The sequence below is a fragment of the Rhinolophus hipposideros genome (genome assembly GCF_964194185.1).
Source record: "Rhinolophus hipposideros genome assembly, chromosome: 23".
Classification (NCBI taxonomy): Eukaryota; Metazoa; Chordata; class Mammalia; order Chiroptera; family Rhinolophidae; genus Rhinolophus; species Rhinolophus hipposideros.
Genome location: NC_138069.1, coordinates 216,296 through 241,666, shown reverse-complemented (window position 1 = coordinate 241,666; position 25,371 = coordinate 216,296). Strand labels below are relative to the sequence as shown.

Here is a 25,371-nt window from a genome sequence, read left to right as displayed (position 1 = left end):
AATAAGCTACAAAAGGTGACTTTAGTGTTTTTAAATACAATAACTAGGACACCAATATACTAAGCCTTAAACCTAAAAACAAATAGGTCACTGGGGCAACCGGATGGCTCAGTTGGTTAGAACGCGAGCTCTTGGCAGCAAGGTTGCTGGTTCAATTCCCGCATGGGATGGTGGGCTGCGTCCCCTGCAACTAAGATTGAGAACAGAAACTGGACTTGGAGCTGAGCTGTGCCCTCCACGGCTAGATTGAAGGACAATGACTTGGAGCTGATGGGCCCTGGACAAGCACACTGTTCCCCAATATTCCCCAATAAAATTTATAAAAAACAAACAAACAAACACCAAATAATAGATCAGTTTTATTTTTTTGCCAGAGTAATAGTACTAGGATTAACAGCTTAAAACTCAAAGGCAGGGTGATGGATGTCTTTAAAAGAGACAGGAAAGGAGAAGACACACAAAGACATAGGGAGAAAGCCATGTGGACAGAGGCAGATATGGGTACAGGAGTGCTAAGGACATCCATCATTGGATTCAGAGCCTGCTCTAATCCAGGATGATCTTACCTCAACACCCTTACCTTTATTACAGTTTCAAAGGCTCGTATTCCAAATAAGGTCATATTCTGAGTTTCTGGGTGGATATATCCTTTGAGGAGGCACACTAAGAGAAGGTTAAAACTTCTAATACCACAAGCAAAGCAAGTGTTACTTTTTATACATCCTTCAGTGCACTCTAAGGAGATAGCTTAGTCAAGGAGAAATCATATGGGCTTACCTGGAGGACCCTGGCACCCACCCCTCCATCACCACCCTCTTCCTTCTCTTCTCCAACGTCCATCCATTTTTCCATGGCTATCTTACTCTCCATCTATTTTTAGTCTATACTTATTTCTCCTTTTAACCTAGGCCACCCCCCATTCCCCCCCGCCACTTTCCCAAATCTCTATAATCCTTAATAGCCCACAATAGGACCTGACATTTTTGGTGGTTGTATGCTGATTTATTCTGGATGAGTGTTAGCCTCTTGTTCTCAGACTCCTCCATCCTCTGTTTGATTTCATTTATGAGTAACCAGTTTCAAGCACGTGCACCGCCATATGAATACAGTCATGTGCCTTAGTGATAGGGACACATTCAGAAAAATGGATCATTAGGCAACTTCATCACTGTGTGAGCATTGCAGCACTTACACTGCACACCTAGGCTACATAGTATAGCCTACTGCTCCTAGGATACAACCCTGTACAGCATGTCACTGCACAAAACAACATGAGATTAAACCGAGCACAAGAGAAGATAATGCAATGAAGAGAGGCAGTAAGCATGAGATGTATGAGGCTACTGGCAGTGTTCATGGCATACTGTTCTACAGCAAATCTTTTTTATACGTAGAAATAGTACACTCTAATGATAAAGAGTATAGTATAGTAAATATGTAAACCAGTAACAGTTGTTTATTATAATTTTCAAGTAGTATGTTGTGGGGACAAAACCCCAAAAAAACAGTTTCCAGGCTCTCGGCCTCACATAGAAAGGTGCTGGCTCGGGTAGTAAATGGCCATCAACTGTGATCAGATGCCAGCAGCTGTGGCTAGTTGGCCGTCAGCTGTAACCCGTAAGCCATTGGCCACTAATATAACGGCTGTGGCTACGCTAGCAGAGAAAGGAATGGGGGCTAGCAGGAAGATGGTGGCTGGCAAGCGCGGACTGCTGTTAGGCAGATTATGTAGATCCTGCTTCCTGTGTCTCCAGCTCAGCCACCAGCGAGAATATATTGGTTTGACTCCCCTATCTATGGCTCCGTGGGTGTTCCTTTTTGGCCTTACCGTGTCCTGCGTTCTTGGGCGGGGAGCGGGAGCTGAGACCCTGCACGACAAATGGCGCAGCGAGCAGGGTCCCCTGCACGACATATGTACTGTAGATAATTGTATATTATACCTTTACATGATTGGCAGCACACTAGGTTTGCTTACACCAGCATCATCACAAACACATGTGTAGTACTTTATGACGTCACAATGGCTATGATGTCAGTAGGCAAAAGGAATTTTTCAGCTGCACTATAATCTTATGGAATCACCATCATATATGCAGCCATCATTGACCAAAATGTTATATGGTATATGATTGAAGTGAAATTCTTTCATATGCCCTTTCTATTATCTGAGGAGGAAAGTGGGGAGATAGAGTGGGGGCAGGGCTCAGTGTAACTCCTCACCAGGTTAAACACTATGAATTAGCTAGAGGTTGTAAATACTCCTATTATTCACAATAGCTTAGGTTGGATCCTCCTTATTAATTAGGACAAAGGTTGGGTATGCACTAGATAGGTATTTACCTAGAAAAGACAAATCAGTCAGTCTCCTCCACTAACTTGCTAAGAAAGGCTCCCCAAAAATGAGGATTTCAGTACACATCTAACACGTCAAATCTCAAACTCTGATCTCCCACCAAACCACCCCTTCCTTCTCAGTTGATGGCAATGCTATCCTTCTACTTGTGAAGGCCAAAAGCCTTGAGTCTTACCTGACTCCTTTCTCTCATGTTCTCCATCCAATCTATGAGGAAATCCTCTAGTTTCTGTCTTCAAATTATATCCAGGACCCTCCTACTTCTCTCTGCCTTTACCATGAAAACCCCGTACCTTATGTCTGGTAACCTCCAGTAACCTCCTGTCTGGCTGCTTCCTTCTGCTTCACCCCACAGGGCACATGTTACAGCTACATGGACCGCATTCCTCATCTGCTGGATCCATGAGTGAACACCGTGGCCACCAATTCACCTCTGCAACTCCATCTCTTTGACTCTCTTTGTTCATTCAGCTTCAGCCATGCTGTTCCTCAAACTTATTAGGCTTGCTCTCACCTCAGAACCTTTAAACATGCCATTCTTCCTGACTCAAGTATTTTCCCTTTGAGTTCTGCATGGTTTGCTCTTCAGATCTTTTGGCTTTCCCTTCAAATGTAGTCTCTCAATGAGGCTTTCCCTGACCACACAATTTATAACTGGACCCACTATCCCCCTTCCCTACTTTATTTTTCTCCATAGCACTTTCCACTTTGACAAACCATATATTTTACTTGTTTATTGTCACTGGAATGTAAGCACCATTGTTATGCAGGGTGTTATGCGGGGGTCTCAGCTCCTGCTCCCTGCATAAGGAAGCAGGTTATGATGAGGCCAAAAAGGAACACCCACAGAGCCATAGGTAGGGGAGTCATACCACTATATTCTCGCTGGTTTCTGGGCTAGACACAGGAAGCAGGAGCCATACGATGTTCAATCTGCCGTCTGCTTATCTGCCAACCAACCTCACTTGCTAGCTGCAATCCACGCTTGCTAGCTCAGCCACCATACACTGCTAGCGTAGCCACGACATTTATGTTAGTGGCCAATGGTTCACTGGTTACAACTGATGTCCATCTGATCACAGTTGATGGCCATTTACTACCTGAGCCAGCACCTTTTCACGTGAGGCCGGGAGCCTGGAAACTGCACTCCTGGCTCTGTCCCCACAACCATGAAGACCAAAGGCGCGCGCGCGCACGCGTGTGTGTGTGTGTGTGTGTGTGTGTGTGTGTGTGTGTGTGCTTCCCCCTCACTGTTCTAACAGCAATTCCTAGAGCAGTGACTGTCACAGAGTAGACACTCATTAGACACTTATTGAATAAATGAATGAAAGAGACACAGGGTCTGGGGAACAAAGCAGCCAGGAAACATTGCCCCCGCCTTACCTATAATAGCACCCCACCCTATCAGGGCTCATCTTCTGACCTCTTAACTTGCTTTATTTTCCCTCACTGCACCTATCACAATTTGAGACATTACATACTCTGTTTCCTGGGTGCCTTCCCTATTAGAAACTGAGTCCCATGAGAAAAAGAATTTTTTGTTTTCTGTTGTATCTGGTGCCCAGGGCCTCCATGTAGACATGTGGAATGAACAATGAAAACTTGAGTGTGTCCTTAGCTCCATAATCTCACAAATGGGCTTGATGACTTATTTTTTTGACCCAGATGTTTTCAATCACACTTTACAATGTTGACCCTGATAAGAATATACCTTACAAAAAGGACTCCTCATGGTTAATTTGGCTCAAATTCATAACCAGAATCTAGCAGCCATTATTTACAGAGGTCCCTCACACACACTGCATTTCAGGGAAAAGCCACAGACTGGGTTTCTAGCCTCCTGTACGGTGCTCCTACTGCATGAGTCAGCCCTTATGAAGGAGCTCCTAGAATCGAAATTCAACCAATAGGACTTAAACTTTCCCTGTCCAATCAGAGATACACAGCTATCGTCATTTGTATTTTCACTGAAGCATCAGAACTTCATTCTAACCAATCAAGACAGTGCTTTTTTGACCAATCACAATGTGAAGATTTGGAATCTTCATTTGCCTGAGAATAAACCAATGGGAGGGGGGCAGGAACTCTTCACTGAATAAATCAGCTTCCCTGCAGTCTCCTTGAAGTACACTCTGTTTCCATTGAAGACTGCTTTTTTCTGGGCTGCTGTCTCAGCAGACCAGAACAGAGCTGTAATGGAGCTGCCTGACAGGTCTGCTGTTTCACGATGGAGCTGTTTGCACTGAGTAGAGTCTGTCTCTCCTTCACTGCATGCATATTGGGGACTCCTGTTGGCATTGAATCAGCAAAGACAATCTTTTGTTTACAGTAGTGACCACAAACCCTTATGGAGAAACAAATGCAAGACCTTCACTATTTTGCACTCTTGGATGTTTAACGGTATCATCCCAAGGATTTCTGTGTTTGGACAAAGACTTCCAGGCCAAGGGACCCTTTTTGTGAAGTCCACTGTTCTCTATTCCTTATAGAGCAGTGATTCTCAAGCTGTGTGGGTGGGCGGGTGGGAGGGCTGGGGTAGACTAGGCTGGAGGGGGACATTGGAGACAGTTTCAGTTATCCTAGTCAGGGTTGTAGGGCTGTGGTGTGCTGGCACTTAGTAGGTACAGGCCAGGGGTGCTCAATATCCTACAATCAGCTTGCTAGCTTTGGCAAATAAAGATGCACCTGAGTAGGGTTGACCAAATTAAGTACATGACTCCTGGTTAAATTTGAATCAGGTTAGCACCATTGTCCATGTGACATTCACATTTAACTGGGCGCCCTGTATTTAATTTGGTGATTCTCTACCTACAGAGAACAGGACAGGCACCCCCACAACAAAGAATTATCTAGATGCAAACATCCAGAGTGTGGAGGTTGAGAGCAGTGGTTCTAGAACCCTGGTTTGCACAATTGCCTGAGGGCGGGGAAGGCTTGGACTGCTGGGAGTGTGATGCAGTAGGTGAGTAATGGCCCCCGCATTTGCGCATTTGCACATCTATCAGCTTCCCAGGTGAAGCCACTGTCTGAGACAGTGGAGAACCACCGTCCTGGAGAGAAAAAAAGCCTTTGTGCCTTCGCGAGCAGAAGCGAGCAATGTGTCCAGCATGCCACGCAGGGCAGCGGGGGGAGCGGAACGCGCCAGAGCGGCGACGTGCACCTCCTGGGAGCAGGCCGAGCCGCGCAGGCACTTCCGCGTTCTCTGCGGGCGCCGCAGAGGCCTACGCGTCTGCACGGTGGCCGGGGGCGGGGCCGTGGCCGGAGGCGGGGCCGTGGCCGGGGGCGGGGCCGTGGCCGGGGGCGGGGCCGTGGCCGGGGGCGGGGCCGTGGCCGGGGGCGGGGCCGGGGGCGGGGCCGGGGGCGGGGGCGGGGCCGTGGCGGGGCGCCGGGCGCGGGCGGAGGCGCAGCAAACGCTCTCGTGCCGGCCGTGGCGCGGACGCGACGCTCCCGGCCCCGCGTCGCCCGCCGTGTCCCGCGCAGTGCCGTGAGGCTCTGGCCCGGCCAGCGCAGGTACGCGTCACCCCCCTTGCACCGCCCACTGGGCCCCTCCTTGGGTGCGGGAGCGGCGGGCCCTGGCGGTACGTTTTCTCAACGGCGCCCCAGGGGTTGACTCTCGTTGCCACGCTCAGACTGTGGGCGGAGGGGACCGGGACAGGAACGACGGGCTTCTGGGCGCCGAACTCCAGGGCCGCAAGAGGGCGCTCCGGCTGCGGGGCGGGGCGGGATTGGCTGAGGGCCGGAGCGTGCGCATACCCGTTGCGGGGGCCAGGCTGCGGCGGGGCGCCTTGTGGGCGGATTTGGAGCCGGGGCGGCGGGGCCTACGCCGGTGGGCGGGGCCGTGGCGGAGGAGGCGGGGCTCTGCGCGAGGACGCGCTGGGTGCAGGGTGTTTGCGCTTCCGCCTGCGTCGGGGCTGCAGAGGTTGCGGAGGGTGTGCGTGCTCTACTTTTCCTCTTCGTCGTTTGGCATTGAGGCGGCGAGAATAAGGGAGGGGGCCCATATCTCACCAAGGCCTGTCCGGAGCCGTTTTGCACCTGGCTCAGGAGGCATTTGCTTTTATAAAGGGTCTGTCGTATTTAAGAAAATTAATTTTGAAATCATTTTAAGTTAAAAAACCATACAAAGAATTCCCACATTCTGTTCACATAGGTTCCCCAAACGTTAACATCTTACCTTACAGAGCAGTTAGCAAAACCAGAACACTAACTAACATCTACAACTTTTACTCAGATTTGTCTGTCTCAGCCATTTCCTTTCTTGGTGTAGGACCCAAGCCAGGATTTATTTACATTTAGTTGTGGTGTCTCGTTGGAAAAATCCACATTTTGAACAGTGGAAGTCCCTTCCCCCCAAGACCCGTCAGCGTGGTCCTGGGAGAGCCAGGTCTCAAATCCAAGAGCCTTTTCTTCCTGGGGGCCAGGGCCAGTTAACATACAGCTGGGCCTCTGGGCAGGTTGGCACAGGAAGGCCCCTGCGCTTTGACCCACCTCACCCTGGCTGCCCCTAGTCTCCTGGTTCTCCTCCTGTGGCTCAGGCTGACCTGCCCTCATAGCTCTGAAGACACCCTCCTCGGCCGTCTTTTCTTTCCCTGTGGTCTTTTGTAGTGTCAGGGATCCTGTGGCTTTGAACATTCCACAAATCCTCAGAAAACACTCATTTATGACTCAAGCCAAGGCCATTTCTCTGTCTCAGAGCTGCGGAGCCTGTGTGTGACCTTCCTGCTGGCTTTCTGGGCTATCTCAAAAGCATTTGCGTCTCAATATGGGTAAAACGCCACTGGAGGTCACCCACGTCTGGTTCCCTTCTGGTGCTCCCAGCCTCTGAGTGGCACCACTCCACCCCAGCCACACAGCTGGAACCACAAGAGGCCTCCCATCAGTGCAGCCCTTCCTCTCCTTTCTCCATTGGCACTGTCATCCTGCTTTTCTGTCTCCCTGCACCTGCTTTGGCTCCTCACTCAGTTGTCCGCACCATAGTCAGAATAAGCTTGATAAAATGCAAACCTGATTGTTGTCATGCTCTGCCTGTAATCATTTTTGATGCCCTTTGTTTTAGGATAAAGACAAGTCCGTGCATGGCTGGTCCAATCTGTTCATGTGCCCTTTCTCCCTCAGGTTCCCTACTCTGGTCTGACTCGCTTTGCTTTGTCCCTCATTTGCTGTTCCCTCTGCCTGGGAGTCTGTCCTTTGCCTACTCAGGGAATTCCTACTGCTCCTGAAGGGCTGCCTAGTCACCCCTTCCCTAGGGATATGTCCTGTGACCTCCCTGAGTAGGTTCAGTCCCTTTTTGCAGGCCCTAGTCTCTCTTAACTCCTCTCCTTGGTATCTCCGTCATAGTGGCAATTTTGTACATACAGGCTTGGCACCTAAGAGACACTTCTGTTTGCCAAGTGAATGAAGAAGTGATGGGATACTTAATGTGGCTGCCCCAGAATCTCTTCCTGGACATTACTGCCAGTGGGAGTCTCCATAGCCTGGAGGGGCACTGCTTACTCGTGGCCCATTCTCCTGTTGGTTTCGTCAGGCAGGACAAGAAGGATGCAGGGGCCATACAGGAGGGGAGGCAGGGTCTGGGGCACAGTCTGAGGACCTCTGAGAGGGAGAAGTGGTTTCTGTGGGTCTTCCTGCCTAGCTACACCTTCTGTCCTGGTTGAGCCCACTGCGTTGATGGACTCTTCATTGACAGACATGTCCTGTGCAGGGTTCCAGAGAACCTTTAGGAATGTATGTCGGTCAGGGTCAGTACATAGCAGGAGTTCCTGGTTCTGTTCTGAGAAGCACTGAAAGCAGAGCATGCGGATGGAGGTGCGGACTTGCTGTACGGTGACGTGGAGGGTGCCTGGTGGCGATTGGCTCTGCAGCATGACTTCCTCAGTTTAGTGAGTACTTACTGGGTGTCTGCTGCGTGCCAGGGATCACGCTGGCTTCTGTGGGTACAAGGGCAATACATCCTACCTCTGTGCTGCCATCAGGGCACGTGGGACATCAGCTGGCAGTAATCAGGGGAAAGCTGCCCTGGGGAAGCCTGGAGTTGGAGAGGGACATTGCAGGGCATGGGGGCGGGTCTGAGCCGAGGTGGGGGCTGGGGAGCAGGCTGTGAGTGGCCTCAACCTTACTCTGGGGATGTGACATTGTGACCTGGGGAGGTTCTCGGCAGGCCAAGAGGATGGGCTGATGTCAGCATGACTGGGTGGGGGCGGTCACTGAATGTGGATGTGGGGCCCAGGGCCGTCCCAGGGCACAACAGAGGAAACGATGATGTGATGAGCTGGTGAGGATCAGAGTCACTGTGAAATGGTAACACAGGTCACACTTCCTGACCCAAAACTGGCCAGACGTGGGTAAAAAGTCAGAATGTTAGAATTTCATTGAAATCATACTGAAGCACCCCTTAATCAAATATATTTCTGTAGCAAAATGGGTATTTAAAGTAAGTAAAAGAGCTAGAGATTATAAAGAACCTCAGATCGTTTGTTGCCAAATTTTGAAAAAAATGTTTTGTTTTCACAGTGTTTTGAATTTGAGACTTGTGGGTAGGGGTGTGCATCTGAAATGTGTGTGCTTCACACTGCCTGACTCTCAACAGTTCTACTGGGAACAGTGAAGACCTATTCTATAGGTGAAGGGCTGAGGGCACAGAGAGGGTGAGTGGTCTTCCTGTAGTCACACAGCTCATCACATTCTTACCATGTTGGTGGTGGGGAGTTGAAGGACCAGATCTTTCCCCAGTCTTCAGACACCTGGCGTCTGCAGCCAGTCTGCCTGAGTACCAAGGGAGCCCTGTACAGGTGCTGGTCCTTGATGTGCTGGTTTCCAAGATGTCTGGGACTTGGGGCCTGGTTGAGTGCTGAAGTCTCCTCACAGCTGTAGAGGAAATGATGTGCAGTGTCAGGTGGAGCTAAGGGATGGGAGTTCAGAGGAGGTGTGTACAAGCTGGCCTATGGGTTGGCCAGGCTGCAGGAAGTCTAGGTAAACAATTTCATAGGATTATCTGAGGGGCTTCTTCACAGGACTGCTTGTACAAGAGACGTGTGTTCTGGAAGCACAGTCGTGCCTTTTGCCTGCCACTCCATCATCACTGCAGGCAACTATCTCCAGGGGCATTGAGGGGTCACCTTGATAATGTTTGCTCTCGTGTGTGCAGGTGTCTCCTGTGCCTTTGTGAGTGTGCATTCAAAATACATAAAATGCACAGGAACAGTTTAAAGCATAACAGAACAGTTTTGAATATTGCACTCAAGAACTAGAGCCTTATTGAAACCTGGGAGCCCCATGTGTTGGCCCTGATTGCATCTTTTCTCTTCATAGGTAGCGCTGCCCTGAGGCCCCTCACTTTTAGGTGCAGTTTACCAGTGCATGTATGCACGTCCACATTACATTTGTGTGTTTTTTCCATTGCTGTTTAACTTTCGGTCCTTGTAAAGTGAAACGGTGTACCACGTCCCTGATGTTTGCTCAGTGTGTCTTAACTTGAGATCCCTGCAGGCTGTGTGTGGCTGAAGTGCTTCAGCTTTCTGTGTATCCCCGGTATCCTTTCCCTGGTGGTGATTTGTGCTGTCTCCAGTTTTTGCCACTGTGGAGAGACCCTGCAGTGGGTACTCTGGCTTATGTTCTCTGGTGCATGGGCATAGCAGTCCATCTAGGGCTGCTGGTTCTCGGGTGGGGAGCGGAGGGGACAGGGAGACACTTTGGGTGTCATGCTGGGTAGAAGCTAGGCTGGCTGCTAACCAGCCCAGTGTCCAGGACGGCCTCCCCCCTCCAGCCCTGTCACACCCCAAGGGGCTGGCTGGCCCAGTGCTGGTGCCTAATGAAAGCCCTTCTGGGGCAGACAGCAGATGCACTGCAGACGCTGCTTTCCTGACTGTGACCTCTTGCGTTCCTCATTCCCCCCCCCCCCGACACTAGGTAATGACGACCTTTAAAATTGTTGCCAACCTGGTATATGTGAAATGATATCTCCTGTGGTTTTAATTTTCATTTCTCAAATAGTAGTGAGATTGAACATCTTTTCATGTTTGTATTTCCTTTGAGATTTGCCTGCTGGTACACTTCTGCCCATTGTCCTGCTGTGCTATTTGTGTTTTTCTTAATTGTTCTGGGGATTTCTTGGTATGTCGTAGATACTAATCCCTCATATTTGTGGCAGATAACTTCTTATGAGTTTCTTCTGGTGAACAGACAAGTACTTAATTTAGATGTGGTGGGATGTAGCAGTCGCTCTCTCTGTGGTTGATGCTCTCTGGAGGCAGACCCCCAGGTGGCTGGGTCCACCTCCCGGACCACATCGAGCAGGCTGGAGCTGGTCACAGACGGCTTCAGGGTCCCCCGTTAGGACTCGGGGCCACAGGCCTGCCACTGGTTCCTGGAAAGGCACAGTGGTGCTGAAACCATGTGTCAGGTCGCTTCAGGACCACAGCTGGCCGAGGTCGGCAGGCCTGGGTGCTGCTGGGTCCCTAGGGGAACAGGGCTAGCGCAGGGTCTCGGCTGCCTCAGGATCCAGAGTCTGGTTCAAGGCTGGCAGGCCTGTTACTGTGGGTACCGATGGCGTGGCTCTTCCTTGGTCCCTTGGCAGAGGGGACTGGTTGCAGGACCATGGCCATACAGGCCTGCAGCTGAGCCTAAGGGAGTCGGGCTACTTTGACTTTGCAGTGGAACCACGTGTGGCGGGCTTCCCACCAGGGTGCAGGCTGTCCTCTTCAAAGCAGCTGTCTTTGAGCTCAGGGTTCACGGGTTTGCAGCCTCCTGCCTGGACCCCAAAGCTCCCACAGAGACACTTTGTCTGTGGCTGGCTGCCAAATCACGTTTGTGTGGGATCTGCAAGCTGGGCATTACCTGGTCCGCCATTGCTGACGTCACCTGTCTGTTTACTCAGGACCACTTATCAGGAGTGTGTCTGCTGATAGTTCCTCACAGAAAGAGGTGTGTTGACATTTCTCACTTATATGGTGGGTTTGTCAATTTCTATAATTCTGTTATTTTTTACTCTATTTTGAAATTATGTTATTAGATGCATAAAGTTTAAAGTTACTATGTATTTTTGGTGAGCTAAAACTTTTTTCCTGTGAAGTGATCTGATAATGCTTCTGTTTTATATTTTATCTTTCATTGTAAAAAAAACACAAAATTAAATTCACCATCTTACCCACTTTTTTTTTTTTCTAAGTTGAAGTATAAATACTTTAATACAGTATTGAGAACTCTTTGGGTGTTTCAGACTTTGACAATGATCTTACGCAGGCTGAGAGGAGTCAGGCAAAACCACAAACTGCATAGTCTGTTAAGGTGGGGCATTGGAATCATCACAGTTCAATGGAATATAAACAAAGACAACTTGTAGAGATGCTTTTCAGACTGAAGCACATCAAGGTTGGTGAACTTTGAGGATAATTTTCCTAAAAGCAGCACCTTCATTCCTTTGGCATGACCATCTTACCCATTTTTAAGGAGTGTTAGTTACACTCACATTGTCGTGCAACCAATCTCCAGAAATTTGTTATCTTGCAAAACCAAAACCCTACAACCATTCGATACGGACTCCCTATTTCCCCCTCAACACACCTCTCGTAACCACCATTCTACTTTCTGTTTCTATGAATTTAAATACTTTAAGTGCCGTATATAAGCCAAATCATATAGTATTTGTCTTGTGGCGGGTTTATTTCATTTAGCATAATGTCCTCAAAGTTCATCTGTGTTGTAGCACATGAAAAGATTCCCTTGTTTTTAAGGCTGAGTAATGGTCCACTGTAAGTATTCACCATGTTTTCTTCATTCATCTTTCGGTGGACATTTGAGTTGCTGCTGTCTCTTGGCTATTGTAAATCATGCTGCTATGAACATGAGTGTCTCTTTGAGACCCTGCTTTCAATTCTTTTGTTTGTATGACCAGAGGTGGGATTGCTGAATCATACAGTCATTCTATTTTTAATTTTTGAGGAATCTCCAGGTTGTTGTACATAGTAGTTGCACCATTTTACATTCTCATTAGCAGTGCAAAGGGTTTTAATTTCCTCACATCGTTGCCAACATTTCTTATTTTTTGTGTTTCTGATAGTTATCACCTTCATGGGTGTGAGGCAGTATCTCACAGCCTCATTGGATTTCTCTAATGATTCATGATGTTGAGCATCAGTACAGGCTTATTAGCCATTTGGCTTCTTTGTGGGAAACGATGTCTGTTCACGTTCTTTGTCCATTTTTTAATTGTGTTACTTGTGGTTTATTTTGTGTGTGTGTGTGTGTATGGTTATAAGAGTTACTTATATATTCTAGATATTAACTCTTATCAGTTGCAAACATTTTCTCCCGTTCCATAAATTGTCCTTTTTGTTGTGTATCCTTGATGCACTTTTAAGTTTGTTGTAGTCCCTTTTGTCTATATTTGCTTTTGTTCCCTGTGCTTTTGGTGTCATAGTCAATAAATCATTGTCACATCCAATGTTATCAGTCTTTTGCCCTGTGCTATTTCTTCGAGGAGTTACAATTTTAACGTTTATATGTAGGTCTTTGATACATTTTAAGTTAATTTTTGTATCTGGTGTAAAGTAAGGAGCAACGGTCCAACTTTATTCTTTTGCCTGTGGATATCAAATTTTTCCAACACAATTTGTTAAAGAGACTGTCCTATTTGTATTGGGTGGTCTTGGCATGCTTTTGGAAGACTACCTGACTATATACATAAAGGTTTATTTCTGGCTCTCTGTTCTAATGCATTGGTCTGTGTGTCTGCCTTTATGCTAATACCACACTGTTTTGATTTCTGTAGCTTTGTAATATGTGTTGAAATGAGGAAGTGTGAGTCTTCGAACTTTATTCTTCTTTTTCAAAATTGTTTTGGCTATTTGGAGTCTTTTGATATTCCATATGAGTTTTAGGGTGGATTTTTTTCTATTTCTGTGAAGAATGCCATTGGGATTTGATGGACATTGCATTGACTATGTGGATCGCTTTGGGTGGTGTGGCTGTATTAGGGATATTATGTTTCCTAGTCCATGAACATGTCTTTCCTTTTTTTGTTTTTTAACAATTGCTTTCATTAATGTTTTGTAGTTTTCAGTGTACAACTCTTTCACCTCCTTGGTTGGGATTCTTAAATATTTTATTCTTTTCAATGCTGTAGTAAATGGAGTTTTATTTCTTTTTTTTAAATTGAGGTAACATATGTTAACGTTAACGTTTTGGGTGTACATTATAATTTGATACATATACTGTTCTCACCAACAAAAGTCTAGTTTCTATTCGTCACAATAAATTTCATCCTGGTTCCCCATTTTGCCCTCCCCTGCCACTTTATTCCTTTCTGGTAACCACCAATCTGTTGTCTGTATAAGTTTGTTTCTGTTTTGTTTGTTCATTTGTTACTTTTTAAAAAAATACTCCACATATTAAGACATAAGGTTTTCGTCCTTTTCCATCTGACTTCACTTAACATAATACCCTTATGTAATACACTTAACATAATACAGGGTCCATCCATGTTGTCATAAATGGCAATATTTCATCTTTTTTTAAAAAACTTTTATTTATTTTTTAAAGGAGGGTGCAGCCCACAGTAGCCCATGCGGGGATCGAACCGGCAACCTTGGTGCTACCAGCACCATGCTCTAACCAACTGAGCTAACCGGGCACCCCAATATTTCATCTTTTCTTATGGCATAGTAGTATTCCATTGTGTATATACAAGTATCACAATTAAGTTCGTGAACGTGTTGCAAAAATGTTGCTAACCTTTTTTTGACATCAGATGGATTATTCGTTATGAATTTGTACCACCCAGACAAACAGTTAACCAAGTTTACTATTTGGAAGTGCTGAAAAAGGCTGCGTGAAAAAGATGAAAATGACCTGAACTTTTCACCAACAATTCATGGCTCTTGCGTCACGACACTGCACCAGCTCACAGGGCACTGTCTGTGAGGGAGTTTTTAGCCAGTAAACAAATAACTGTATTGGAACATCCTCCCTACTCACCTGATCTGGCCCCCAATCACTTCCTTCTTTACCCAAAGATAAAGGAAATATTGAAAGGAAGACATTTTGATGACATTCAGGACATCAAGGGTAATACAATGACATCTCTGATGGCCATTCCAGAAAAAGAGTTCCAAAATTGCTTTGACGGGGGGACTAGGCGCTGGTGTCAGTGCACAGCTTCCCAAGGGGAGGACTTCAAAGGTGACCGTAGTGATATTCAGCAAAGGGGTATGGAGCACTTTTTCTAGGATGAGTTCGTGAACTTAATTGTCCATGTACGATGCCCTTTATTTCTTGTCTAATTGCCGCGACTAGAACTTGCAGTATGATGCCGAACAACACTGGCAAGAGTAAGCGTCCTGGTCTTGTTCCTGATGTGAGAGGAAAGGCTTCCAGTTTTTCTCCACTGAGTATGATATTAGCTGAGGGTTTGGCATATAAATTTGTTGAGGTACTCTTCTTCTATACCCGTCATATTGAGCGTCTTAATGTTAAATGAATGTTTTATCTTGTCAAATACTTTTTCTGCATCTATTAAGATGATGTTCATACAATTTTTGTCCTTCATTTTGTTTATGTGGTGTATCATATTGATTGGTTTGCATATGCCGAACCCCACTTGATCGTGATGTATTATCTTTTTAATATAATATTGTATTCAGTTTGCTAATATTTTGTTGAGGATTTTTGCATCTGTGTTCATTAGAGATATTTGTCTGTAATTTTCTTTTTTTGTGTTGTCCTTGCCAGGTTTTGGTATCAGGGTAATGTTGCCTTCATAAAATGAGTTAGGAAGTATTTGTTTTCTTTAGTTTTTTGGAAGAGTTTGAGGAGGATAGGTATTAAATCTTTGAATGTTTGGTAGAATTCACCAGTGAAGCCATCTGGTCCTGGACTTCGCTAATTTGTGTCTGGGTTGCATGGATCTTGGAGCACTGCCACCATGGTGTGGGTATAAGGCAGGTAGGAGAGTAGCTGGGTTCCTGAGCTCTGCCACCACTGCTGCCTGTTTTCCTGCGGCTGGGCCCAGGCATTGCTGTGGCTGGAAGGCCAGCGTTGCTTGTGCTGTGTCTGCTGTTGCTATCAGGCAGTCTGGTGGTGTGAGCATTGCTGCAGCTGGGGAGGGAGCCATAGTCTGAGGCACAGACGTGCTGCTGCCTTTTTTTTTTCTTCTTCACCGTGGCTGTGGTGTAGGGGCTAGAGTTGTGACCCCGTGTCCTCTGCTGCTGCTGTGCTGGGGCTGTGCGCTCAGCCACAGCAGTCGAGGAACTAGTGTCATGGGCATCATTCCTGTCACTCTTCCCTTCCACTCCTGTTCATTCCAGTCTACCTACACATGTGTGACTCTCTCGGGTGTTGAGTGTGTCGAGTAGAGGAACCTCTGTTGGGTTGTAGATGTCCCACTGGTTGTAGATGTCAGGGGACAAAGGGATTGTTTTAGTCCACCATGATGCTGATGTCACTCTATTGTTTTAATTTCCACTTCAGATTGTTCATTGTCAGTGTATAGAAATGCAGCTGATTTTTGTGTGTAGAGTTTGATTTCTACAACCCTGTTGAATTTATTTTTTTTAAAAAAGATTTTATTGGGGAAGGGGAACAGGACTTTATTGGGGAACAGTGTGTGTTTCCAGGGGAACACTGTGTGTGTGTGTGTGTGTGTGTGTGTTTCCAGGACTTTTTATTAGGGAACAGTACTGTGTTTTTCCCAGGACTCTTCAACTCCATCCAAGTCAAGTTATTGTCCTTTCAATCTTAGTTGTGGAGGGCGCAGCTCAGCTCCAGGTCCAGTCGCTGTTGTTAGTTGCAGGGGGCACAGCCCACCATCCCTTGCGGGAGTTGAACCGGCAACCTTGTGGTTGAGAGGGTGCACTCCAATCAACTGAGCCATCCGGGAGCTCAGCGGCAGCTCAGCTCAAGGTGCCGTTTTTGATCTTAGTTGCAGGGGGCGCTGCCCACCATCCCCTGCAGGAGTCGAACTGGCAACCATGTGGTTGAGAGCCCACACTCCCGGGTTGAGAGCCACGCGGGAGCTGAGCGGCAGTTCATTGACCTCACTCTAGTTGCAGAGTGCACAGCTCACTGGCCCATGTGGGAACATGGACCAGAGCACGCTCTCTAACCAAGTGAGCCACCCGTCCGCCTCCTGAATTTGTTTAACAGGTTTTTTTTTTTCTTGAGTCCAGGGATTTCTATATATAAGATGATGTCATCTGCAAATGGAGGTAATTCTACTTCTTTCTTTCCAATTTAGGTGTTTTTTATTTCTTTCTCTTGCCTAATTTTTTGGCCAGGACTTCCAGTACTCTGTTGAACATAATGGCCAGAGGGGACATCCTTGCCTTGATCCTGATCTTATAAGGAAAGCTTTCTGCCTTTTACTATTGCATATGTTAGCTGTGACTTTTTACATATCTAACCTTTATTATTTTAAGGTGGCCTTTTATTCCTAATTTATTTATCATGAAAGAGTGTTGAATCTTGTTAAATGCTTTTTTCTGCAGCAATTGATAGGAACATATGGTTTTGTCTTTCATTCTGTTTATGTGATATATTACATTGGTTAGTTTTTTGTATGCTGAACTATACTTGCATTCCAGAAATAAATTCCACTGTATTTTGGTGTATTTTATGTGCTATTGAGTTCACTTTGCTGGTATTTTGTTTAGGATTTTTGTATCAATATTCATCAAGGGCATTCGTCTCTAGTTTTCTTATAGTATTTTTGGCTCTGGTTTCAGGGTAATGCTTGCTCGGTTATTGTATTTTTTAGTTCCAGAATTTCTGTGTGTTTTTTTTTTCTTAATAGTTTATTTTTGTTGATGTTCTCACTTTGTTCATATATTTTCTGATTTTGTTTAGTTGTCTGTGTTCTCTTTTAGCTCACTGAATATTTTAAAGAAGTTGTTTCAAATTCTTCATTAAGAAATTCAGTCTGCCTTTTTTTAGGATCCATTTATGGAGTTTTATAGGCATACCCTGTTTTAGTGTGCTTTGCTTTACTGTGCTTCACAGATTTTGCATTTTTTACAAATTGAAGGTTTGTGACAATCCTGCATTGAGCATATCTATTAGCATCATTTTTCCAACAGCATTTGCTCACTTCACATCTCTGTGTTACATGTTGGTAATCCTCACAATATTTCAAACTTTTTCATTATTATTGTATGTGTTGTGGTGATCAGTGGTCTTTGATGTTACTGTTGTAATTGTTTTGGGGTGCCACGAACTGTACCCGTATAAGACTGTGAACTTAATAGATACTGTGTGCTCTGATTGTTCCACTGACCAGCCATTCCTGTCTCTCCCCTTGTCCTCAGCCTCCCTATTCCCTGAGACACAAGAATATTGAAATCAGGACAGTTGCCCTACAGTGCAAGGTGAAGCAGCAAGTGTTGATGTGAAAGCTGCAGCAGATTATCTAGAAGATCTAGCAAGACAATTAATGAAGGTGGCTGTACTAAGCAACAGATTTTCACTATAGACAAAACAGCCTTCTGTTGGAAGAAGATGCCATGTAGACTTTCATAGCTTGAGAGGAGAGTCAGTGCCTGGCTTTAAAGCCTGGCTTTAAAGGACAGGCTGACTCTCTTGTTAGGGGCTAATGCAGCTGGTGACTTTAAGTTGAAGCCAATGCTTATCTTTCTGAAAATCCAAGGGATCTTAAGAATTATGCTAAATCTGCTCTGCCTGTGCTCTATACATGGAACCACAAAGCCTGGATGGCAGCACATCTGTTTACAACATGGTTTACTGAATATTGTAAGCCCACTGTTGAGACCTACTGCTTAGAAAAGATGCTTTTTAAAAATATTACTGCTCAGTGACAATGCATTTGGTCACCCAATGGACAACGAAATGAATGTTGTTTCCATGCCTGTGAACACAACATCCATTCTGCAGCCCACGGATCCAGGAGTCATTTGGACTTTCAAGTCTTATTATTTAAGAACTACATTTTACAAGGCTATCGCTGCCGTAAATATGATTCCTCTGATGGATGTGGTCAAAGTAAATTGAGGACTTCCTGGAAAGAAGTCACGATTCTAGATGCCATTGAGAACATTCTGATTCATGGCAAGAGGGCAAAATGTCAGCATCAACAGGAGTTTGGAAGAAGTTGATTCCAGTTCTCATGGATGGCTTTGAGGGATTCGAAACTTTAGTGGAGGAAGTAACTGCAGATGTGGTGGAAATAGCAAGAGAACTGGAACTAGAAGTGGAGCCTGAAGATGTAACTGAATTGCTACAATCTCATGATAAAACTTTAACGGATGAAAAGTTGCCTCTTATGGATGAGCAAAGAAGGCGGTTTCTTGAGATGAAAATCTACTGAAGACTGTTGAAATGACAATAAGGTATTTACAATCTTATAGTTGTATAAAGCAGCAGCAGAGTTTGAGAGGATTGACTCCAATTTTGAAGTAAGTTCTACTGTGAGTAAAATGCTGTCAAGCAGCATCACATGCTAGGGAGGAATCATTCATGAAAAGAAGAGTCAATGGATGCGGCATATTTCATTATTGTCTTATTTGAAATTTCCACAGCTACCCAACCTTAAGCAACCACCGCTCTAATCAGTCAGCAACCTTCACCGCTAAGGCAAGACCTCCTCAACAGCAGAAGGATTATGACTCGCTGAAGGCTCAGATGGTTAACATTTTTTTTTTTTTAGCAAAGAAGTGTTTTTAAATTAAAGTATGTACTTTTTTTTTTAGACATAATGCTATTGCACATCTGATAGTCTACAGTACAGTGTAAATAACTTTTATACACACTGGGAAATTAAACAATTAGTGATTTTCTGTATTGTGATAGTTGGTTTATTGCGGAGGTCTGGAACCAAATGCGCAATCTCTGTGTGTGTTTTCTTTGATTGTTTCTTCTGTTTCTTTGTATGCTTTGTGATTGTTGAGAGTTGGCCATTTGTAAAAACAAGTTTCTCTCCCAGTCTTTATGGGTGGGCTTTGTCCTGGGGAGTACCTGCACGCATCACCCCTTAGAAGTTTGGGACCTCTAGTGTTTTCTGTGATGTTTCTTCTCTGGACTTGGCATGAGTACTTTTAACTGCCTCAGTTTGCATAAGGTGCATGCCCTAGTTCTTTTTGGGAGCTCATAACCTCTTGCTGTTCCTGCTGTCTGCCTGTAGGACTGCAGAATCTCTACACCTCCAGAGTGCTTTGGTACGTGCCTTTATTTTCAGTAACTTTGGAACTACGTGGCCATTCCTGTCAGTGTTCGGAGTATGATGAGACAGAAACTTGCCCCTCGGGAGACCCCCCAGACACGCCAGGATGTTGGCTACATGGTCTGCTCCTGTTTGCACTCTGAGGGAGGAGCCCCGGAGGGAAGGTTTACCCCAGCCATGGCCCACCCTCACTGTGCTGAGCACGAGGACTCACGTGTGCACACAGTGCCATGAGCTTTCCCCACTTTCCACCCTTTTCAGTGGAATCCTTGTTGATTTTCTGTTGGATTGGGTATATGCTGTCTCATGTGGTCCCCAGAGTGCTCACAAAGACATTCTGGTCCATATATGATTGTTAACTTGCATTTACATGGGAGTTGAGGGCCTGGCACTGCCTTGTCCATCTACGTATAGCACCCCTCAGATCTGCCTTTTGGTTGGATAATTCAATGTATTTACATGTAAAATTATTACTGATAAGGACTCATTTTTATCACTTTGCTATTTGTTTTCTTATAGCTTTTTTTTTCTCAATTCCTCCATTACTACCTAATTTTCTATTTAGTTGATTTTTTTTGTAGTGACATGTTTTGATTTTATTTCTTTTCATGAATATACTTTAGATATTTTTTGTGGGTTACCATGGGATTACATAGAATATCCTAATGTAACTAATTTCAGTTAATGCCAACTTTACTTCAGTTGCAAACATAAGACTTCTCTTACAAAGTTCTGCCCTCTTTATATTTACTGATGTCACAAATTACATTTTAAATTTGATAATTTTATACTTTTATTTTTTAAATCATATAGAAATAAAAAGTTGATAAAAATGAATAAAGAATACTGTATTTTGCCATGTATAAGGTACTCACATGTGTAATCCGCACCCATGTTTTTGGCCCAAACTTTCAGGGAAAATATCTTTTATTTCAAATTTTTGTTTGCATTTATGTACTTGTTTTTTGTATTATAAAGGAATTTTTGCATTTATTTTAAAACATATTATGGTACAAATTTTAGAAAATAATTACAAAATACAAGAACAGATAAAAGGTACAAGAAATTTTATGTGCCGGTAACACATTTGCAATATTTACGCATTGTAGAAGGCCAAGAACTCTTCACCATTGCAAGTTTGTCGTAAGTTCAACAAAACCAATTATCATATTCCAGGGTATTATTTTGCATACAGATATAGTTATTAATTTATAGACTTACACTTTTGACTCCTAAGCATAAATAAAAGAATTAATAACATTTATATAGGTATGGAATTAGTACTACCCATGTATAATTCGCATTCTTATTTTACCCTCACAAATTTGGGCAAAAATTTGTGCATTATGCATGACAAAATATGGCAAGTAAAATAGAAGTAAATCAAAATGACAATTACAGTGTTTTTTTATATTGGCTTGTATATTTACCTTTATTGGTGAACTTGATATTTTCTTCAGTATGGCTTTGAGTTACTGTCTAGCATCTTTTTATTTTAATTTGAAGGATTTTCTTGAGCACATCTGACATTGTAGGTCTAGTGGTAATGAATTCCTTCGACTTCTGTGTGTCTGGGAATGTCTAAATTTCTCCCTCATTTTTGAAGAACTGTATTGCTTAATGTAGAAATCTTGGTTGGCAGTATTTTTTTTTCTTTCTTTCAGAACTTTAAAGATAGCATCACACTACATTCTTGCCTCAAGGTTTCTGATGAAAAATTGGCTCATGGTGTTATTGCAGATCCCTTGTATGTATTGAGTTACTTCTCTCTGCCTGCTTTCAAGAGTCTTTCTTTGGCTTTTGATAGTTTGATTATAATGTGTCTTTAAATGGGTGTTTTTGAGTTTCTCCTAGTTCAGGTTTGTTGAGTTTCTTGGATTTGTAGATATGTATCTTCTCTGAAATTTGGGAAATTTTTGGCTATTATTTTCTCAAATAATCTTTGTGCTCTTTTCGTTCTCTTTCCCTCTGAGATTTCCAAAATGTGTACGTTGGTCCACTTGATCGTCTCCCACAAGGCTTTAGACTCTTTTCACTTTTCCTCAATTTTTTGTTTTTCAGAGTTGATAACTTTAATAGTTCTGTATTCAGTTCTTTTCTCTACCTGCTGAACTCTGCTGTTCTCTTTTTGTGAGTTTTCATTTAAGACTTTTCATATAGTTTTTTTCCGGTTTCTATCAGTTCTTTGTCCATTTTTTTCCTATTAGTTTCTTGAGCATACTCAACACAACTATTTTAAAGTGGTTGTCTAATGAACCTGATGTTTAGGCTTCCTCAGACATGGTTCTGTGAACTTCTTTTGTTTCCTTGAATGCACCATACTTGTTTATTTTTATGCCTTGTAAGTTTTTTGTTTGTTTGTTGTTGTTTTTGTCATTGAAAATTGGACATTTTCTATAATGTGGTAACTTTGACGATTAGATTTTCACTTTTCCTCAGGCTTTTCTTTTTTTTCCTTTCTTATTATTTTTTGTTGTTGTTGTTGAAAATTATAGTAGTCCATTTGTTTTGAGACTTTTCCAAACTTTTTTCAAACATTATATCTTGTCATATGTGATCACTGAAGTCTCCGTTCCTATAGTTTGTGTGTAGCTAATGTTTTTTTTGACAGAGATTTCCTTGAATGCCATGAACTTAAACAAACAAAAAACACTGAAAAAAACAAAAAAGAGATTACAGCTACCTCTCCCAGTCTTCGCATATTTCCTCTTTGCTGGAGCACTCCATCACTTAGCTAGGACATTTAATTTTGGGATTAGCCCAAGATGAAAGTTTAGGTTTTTCGCAGGAGTTTTCTTTTTATTTTTTAATTTGGGTGACAATGGTTAGTAAAATTGTATAGGTTTCATGTGTACATTTCTATGATACATCACCTATGAGGTGTGATCAAACAATATAAATAAAAATATTATTACAGTAAAAGACACATTACCACTAATTTCCCCCAAAATACTCCCCCTTACTTTGAACATACTTATCCCATCATTCTTGCCACTTTTTGAAGCAGTTCTGGAAGTCCTCTTTCATGAACGTCTTTAGTTGCACTGTCATGGATACTTCAATGTCCTGAATCATTTTCACTTTGGGGAAGAGCCAGAAGTCACATGGTGTCAGATCTGATGAATTAGGTGGATGAGGACACACCGTAATGTTTTTATTTGACAGAAATTGCTCTATACCAGAAGCAATGTGTGACACGAAGCCTTGTCATGTTGAGGATGATTTACGGCACACTTTGAAACACACCTTCTCTCAATCGTAGCTAAGATGGGACTGACTGCACTGAACGAGTTGACACTTGTCACACATGTTTACTAAGGTCCATTGTGCCGCTTCCCATATTGAAAATCCCTTCCTTTCCATTCGATTGCACTTAGCATCAGCATTCACTGTATGTTTTGATCACAACAGAAAGACTCCGTGTCACACATCGCTTCTGGTACTGCAATTTCTGTCAAATAAAAACATGGTGATGGAAGGAGAACTGACTCTGGGTGGTGAACACACAATGGGATTTATTGATGATGTAATACGGAATTGTACACCTGAAATTATGTAATTTCATTAACAATTGTCACCCCAATAAATAAATTTAAAAAAAAAAGAATAAAAAACATGGTATGGGGTGGCTGGTTACAGCATGGTGCTGATAACACCAATGTTGCTGGTTCAATCCCTGCATGGGCCACTGTGAGATGCGCCCTCCTTAAAAACAAAACAAAGCAAAAGCAGGATTTCTTAAAAAAACAAAAACAAAAACATTGTGGTGTGTCCTCATCCACCTTATTCACTGGATCTGGCACTGTGTGACTTCTGGCTCTTCCCCAAAGTCAAAATGACCATGGAAGGTAAATGTTTTGAATTGATTCAGGACATGGAGGCAGCCACGACAGCACAGCTAGACACTCACAAAAGAAAACTCCCAGGACTGCTTCAGAAAGTGGCGAGAACATTGGAGTAAGTGTGTTAGAAGTGAGAGGGAGTATTTTGAGGGGGATTAACAGCAATGTGTCTTTTATTGTAATAAATTTTTTAAAATTTAAACATTCGCTGTATTTTTTTTTATCATACCTCGTCATATATGTCACATTGTGTGTTCGCCACCCAGAGTCTGTTTTATCTCAGGAGTTTTCTGAGCATGTGTTTTGCCTGGGTTTGTGGGTGACTAAATTCCCCCATATACATGGCTGGTTTTGAATGTCCTATGTTTCCGAGTATCACCTTAGTTTTTCCTTTGGGCCTTCGGTGTTCTATTATATCTGTCTGCCATACTCTGCAGCTCCAGGCATCTGTGGACTTGTATTTTGCCTCATAGCTTTTAGTGTTAGAACCTGCCGCTTTTCCTGTGTGTGTTCCCAGTTTTGTAAAATAGAGATGAGTGGCTGTTTTCAGTCTTTCAGGTATACCCAAGAGAGGTTAGAACAGAAATAGACAATAATTTGCAAACATGATTTGTCCTGTTCCCCTTAGTTTGAGGAGAAAACTGGGAACTGGGCTTCTGCCTGACTAAGACTAACGTGGCTGCAGTACTGGATAGGGGTTAGGTCAAGGGTGAGTAAGAACTCCACAAAATTTTCCTGTTGTTTTAAAGATGGCTATTTTTATTCATTTATTTTTATTTTGTGATATAATTGGCATTCAGTTCTGTGTAAGTTCAAGGTGTACCACATAACTTGACATACACATATTTCAAATTGATTACTACAGTGTTTAGTTAACACCTTTTATAGTTACAACGAAAACAACTGTTTCCCTTGTAATGAGAACTTTTGGGTTTTACTGTCTTGGCATCTTTCAAATACGCCGTGCAGCAGGGCTAACTGTAGTCATCACATTGTACAGTACTTCCCCAGTACTTATTTATCTTTAAACTGGGACTTTGTACCTCTTGACCACCTTCCTCTAATTCCCTCTCCCCAACCCACCACTTCTGGTGATGACAAATCTTTTTTCTATGAGGTTTTTTTGGTCTATTCATGTTGCAAATGGCAGGATTTCCTTCGTTTTTATGGCTGAGTAATATTCCATTGTATATATACCACACATATACCACACTTTATCCTTTTCTTTTAAAATTTTATTGGGGAACAGTGTGTTTCTCCAGGGCCCATCAGCTCCAAGTTGTTGTCTTTAATCTAGTTGTGGAGGGTGCAGCTCAGCTCCAAGTCCTGTCGCCATTTTCAGTCTTTAGTTGGAGGGGTTGCTGCACACCATCCCATGTGTGAATTGAACTGGCAACCTTGTTGTTGAGAGCCCAGTGCTCTAAACAAACTGAGCCATTGGGCCACCCCTCCAGAAGCTCTACAGCAGCTCCACAGCAGCTCGTTATCTTCAGTCTAGTTGTGGAGGGCTCAGCTCACTGGACCATGTGGGAATCGAACCGGCAGCCCTGTTGTTGAGAGCTCGTGTTCTAACCAGCTAAGCCATCCAGCCGCCCCTATCCATTCATTTGTTGATGGACATTTAGGTTGTTTCCATGTCTTGGCTATTGTAAATAATGCTGTTGTTAACGTGGGAATATAGAAATTTCTTTGACACAGTGTTTTTGTTTCCTTCACATAAATACCCAGAAGTAGAATTGCTGGGTCATAAGACAGTTCTGTTTTTAAATTTTCAAGGAACCTTCATATTGTTTTCCATAGTGGCTCTCAGCCATTTATAATCCTGCCAACAGCATGCCAGATTTCTTTCTTCTCCCCATCCTTGCCAGCATTTGTTTTCTGTCTCTCTCTCTCTCTTTCTCTCTCTCTGTCTCTGCCTCTCTCCCTCTCCCCCTCCCTCCTTTTCTCTCTCTCTCCCTCTTTTCAATTCTAACAGGTGTGAGATGGTATCTTGTGATTTTGATTTGTATTTTCTTCAT

The 25,371-nt window shown here is 43.7% G+C and overlaps 1 protein-coding gene across 5 annotated transcripts in view; it reads left to right on the top strand.

Moving 5' to 3' along the window:
* Window positions 1-5,716: 5,716 nt before the first annotated feature.
* PGBD2 (piggyBac transposable element derived 2) overlaps window positions 5,717-25,371 on the top strand; it is a 43,736-nt gene continuing 24,081 nt past the window's right edge. The window contains exons 1-2 of one of the 5 annotated variants that reach the window (XM_081035760.1): window positions 5,722-5,863; window positions 17,644-19,021. Coding sequence is in view for 1 of the 5 variants with exons in the window: in XM_081035757.1 (XP_080891883.1) it covers window positions 18,671-18,681 (11 nt within the window). In the remaining 4 variants the exon portion in view is untranslated. Of the gene's footprint in view, window positions 5,932-17,643; window positions 19,022-25,371 lie in introns of those variants that run through there. The other 4 variants (XM_081035758.1, XM_081035759.1, XM_081035761.1 and 1 more) reach the window with 4 other exon arrangements.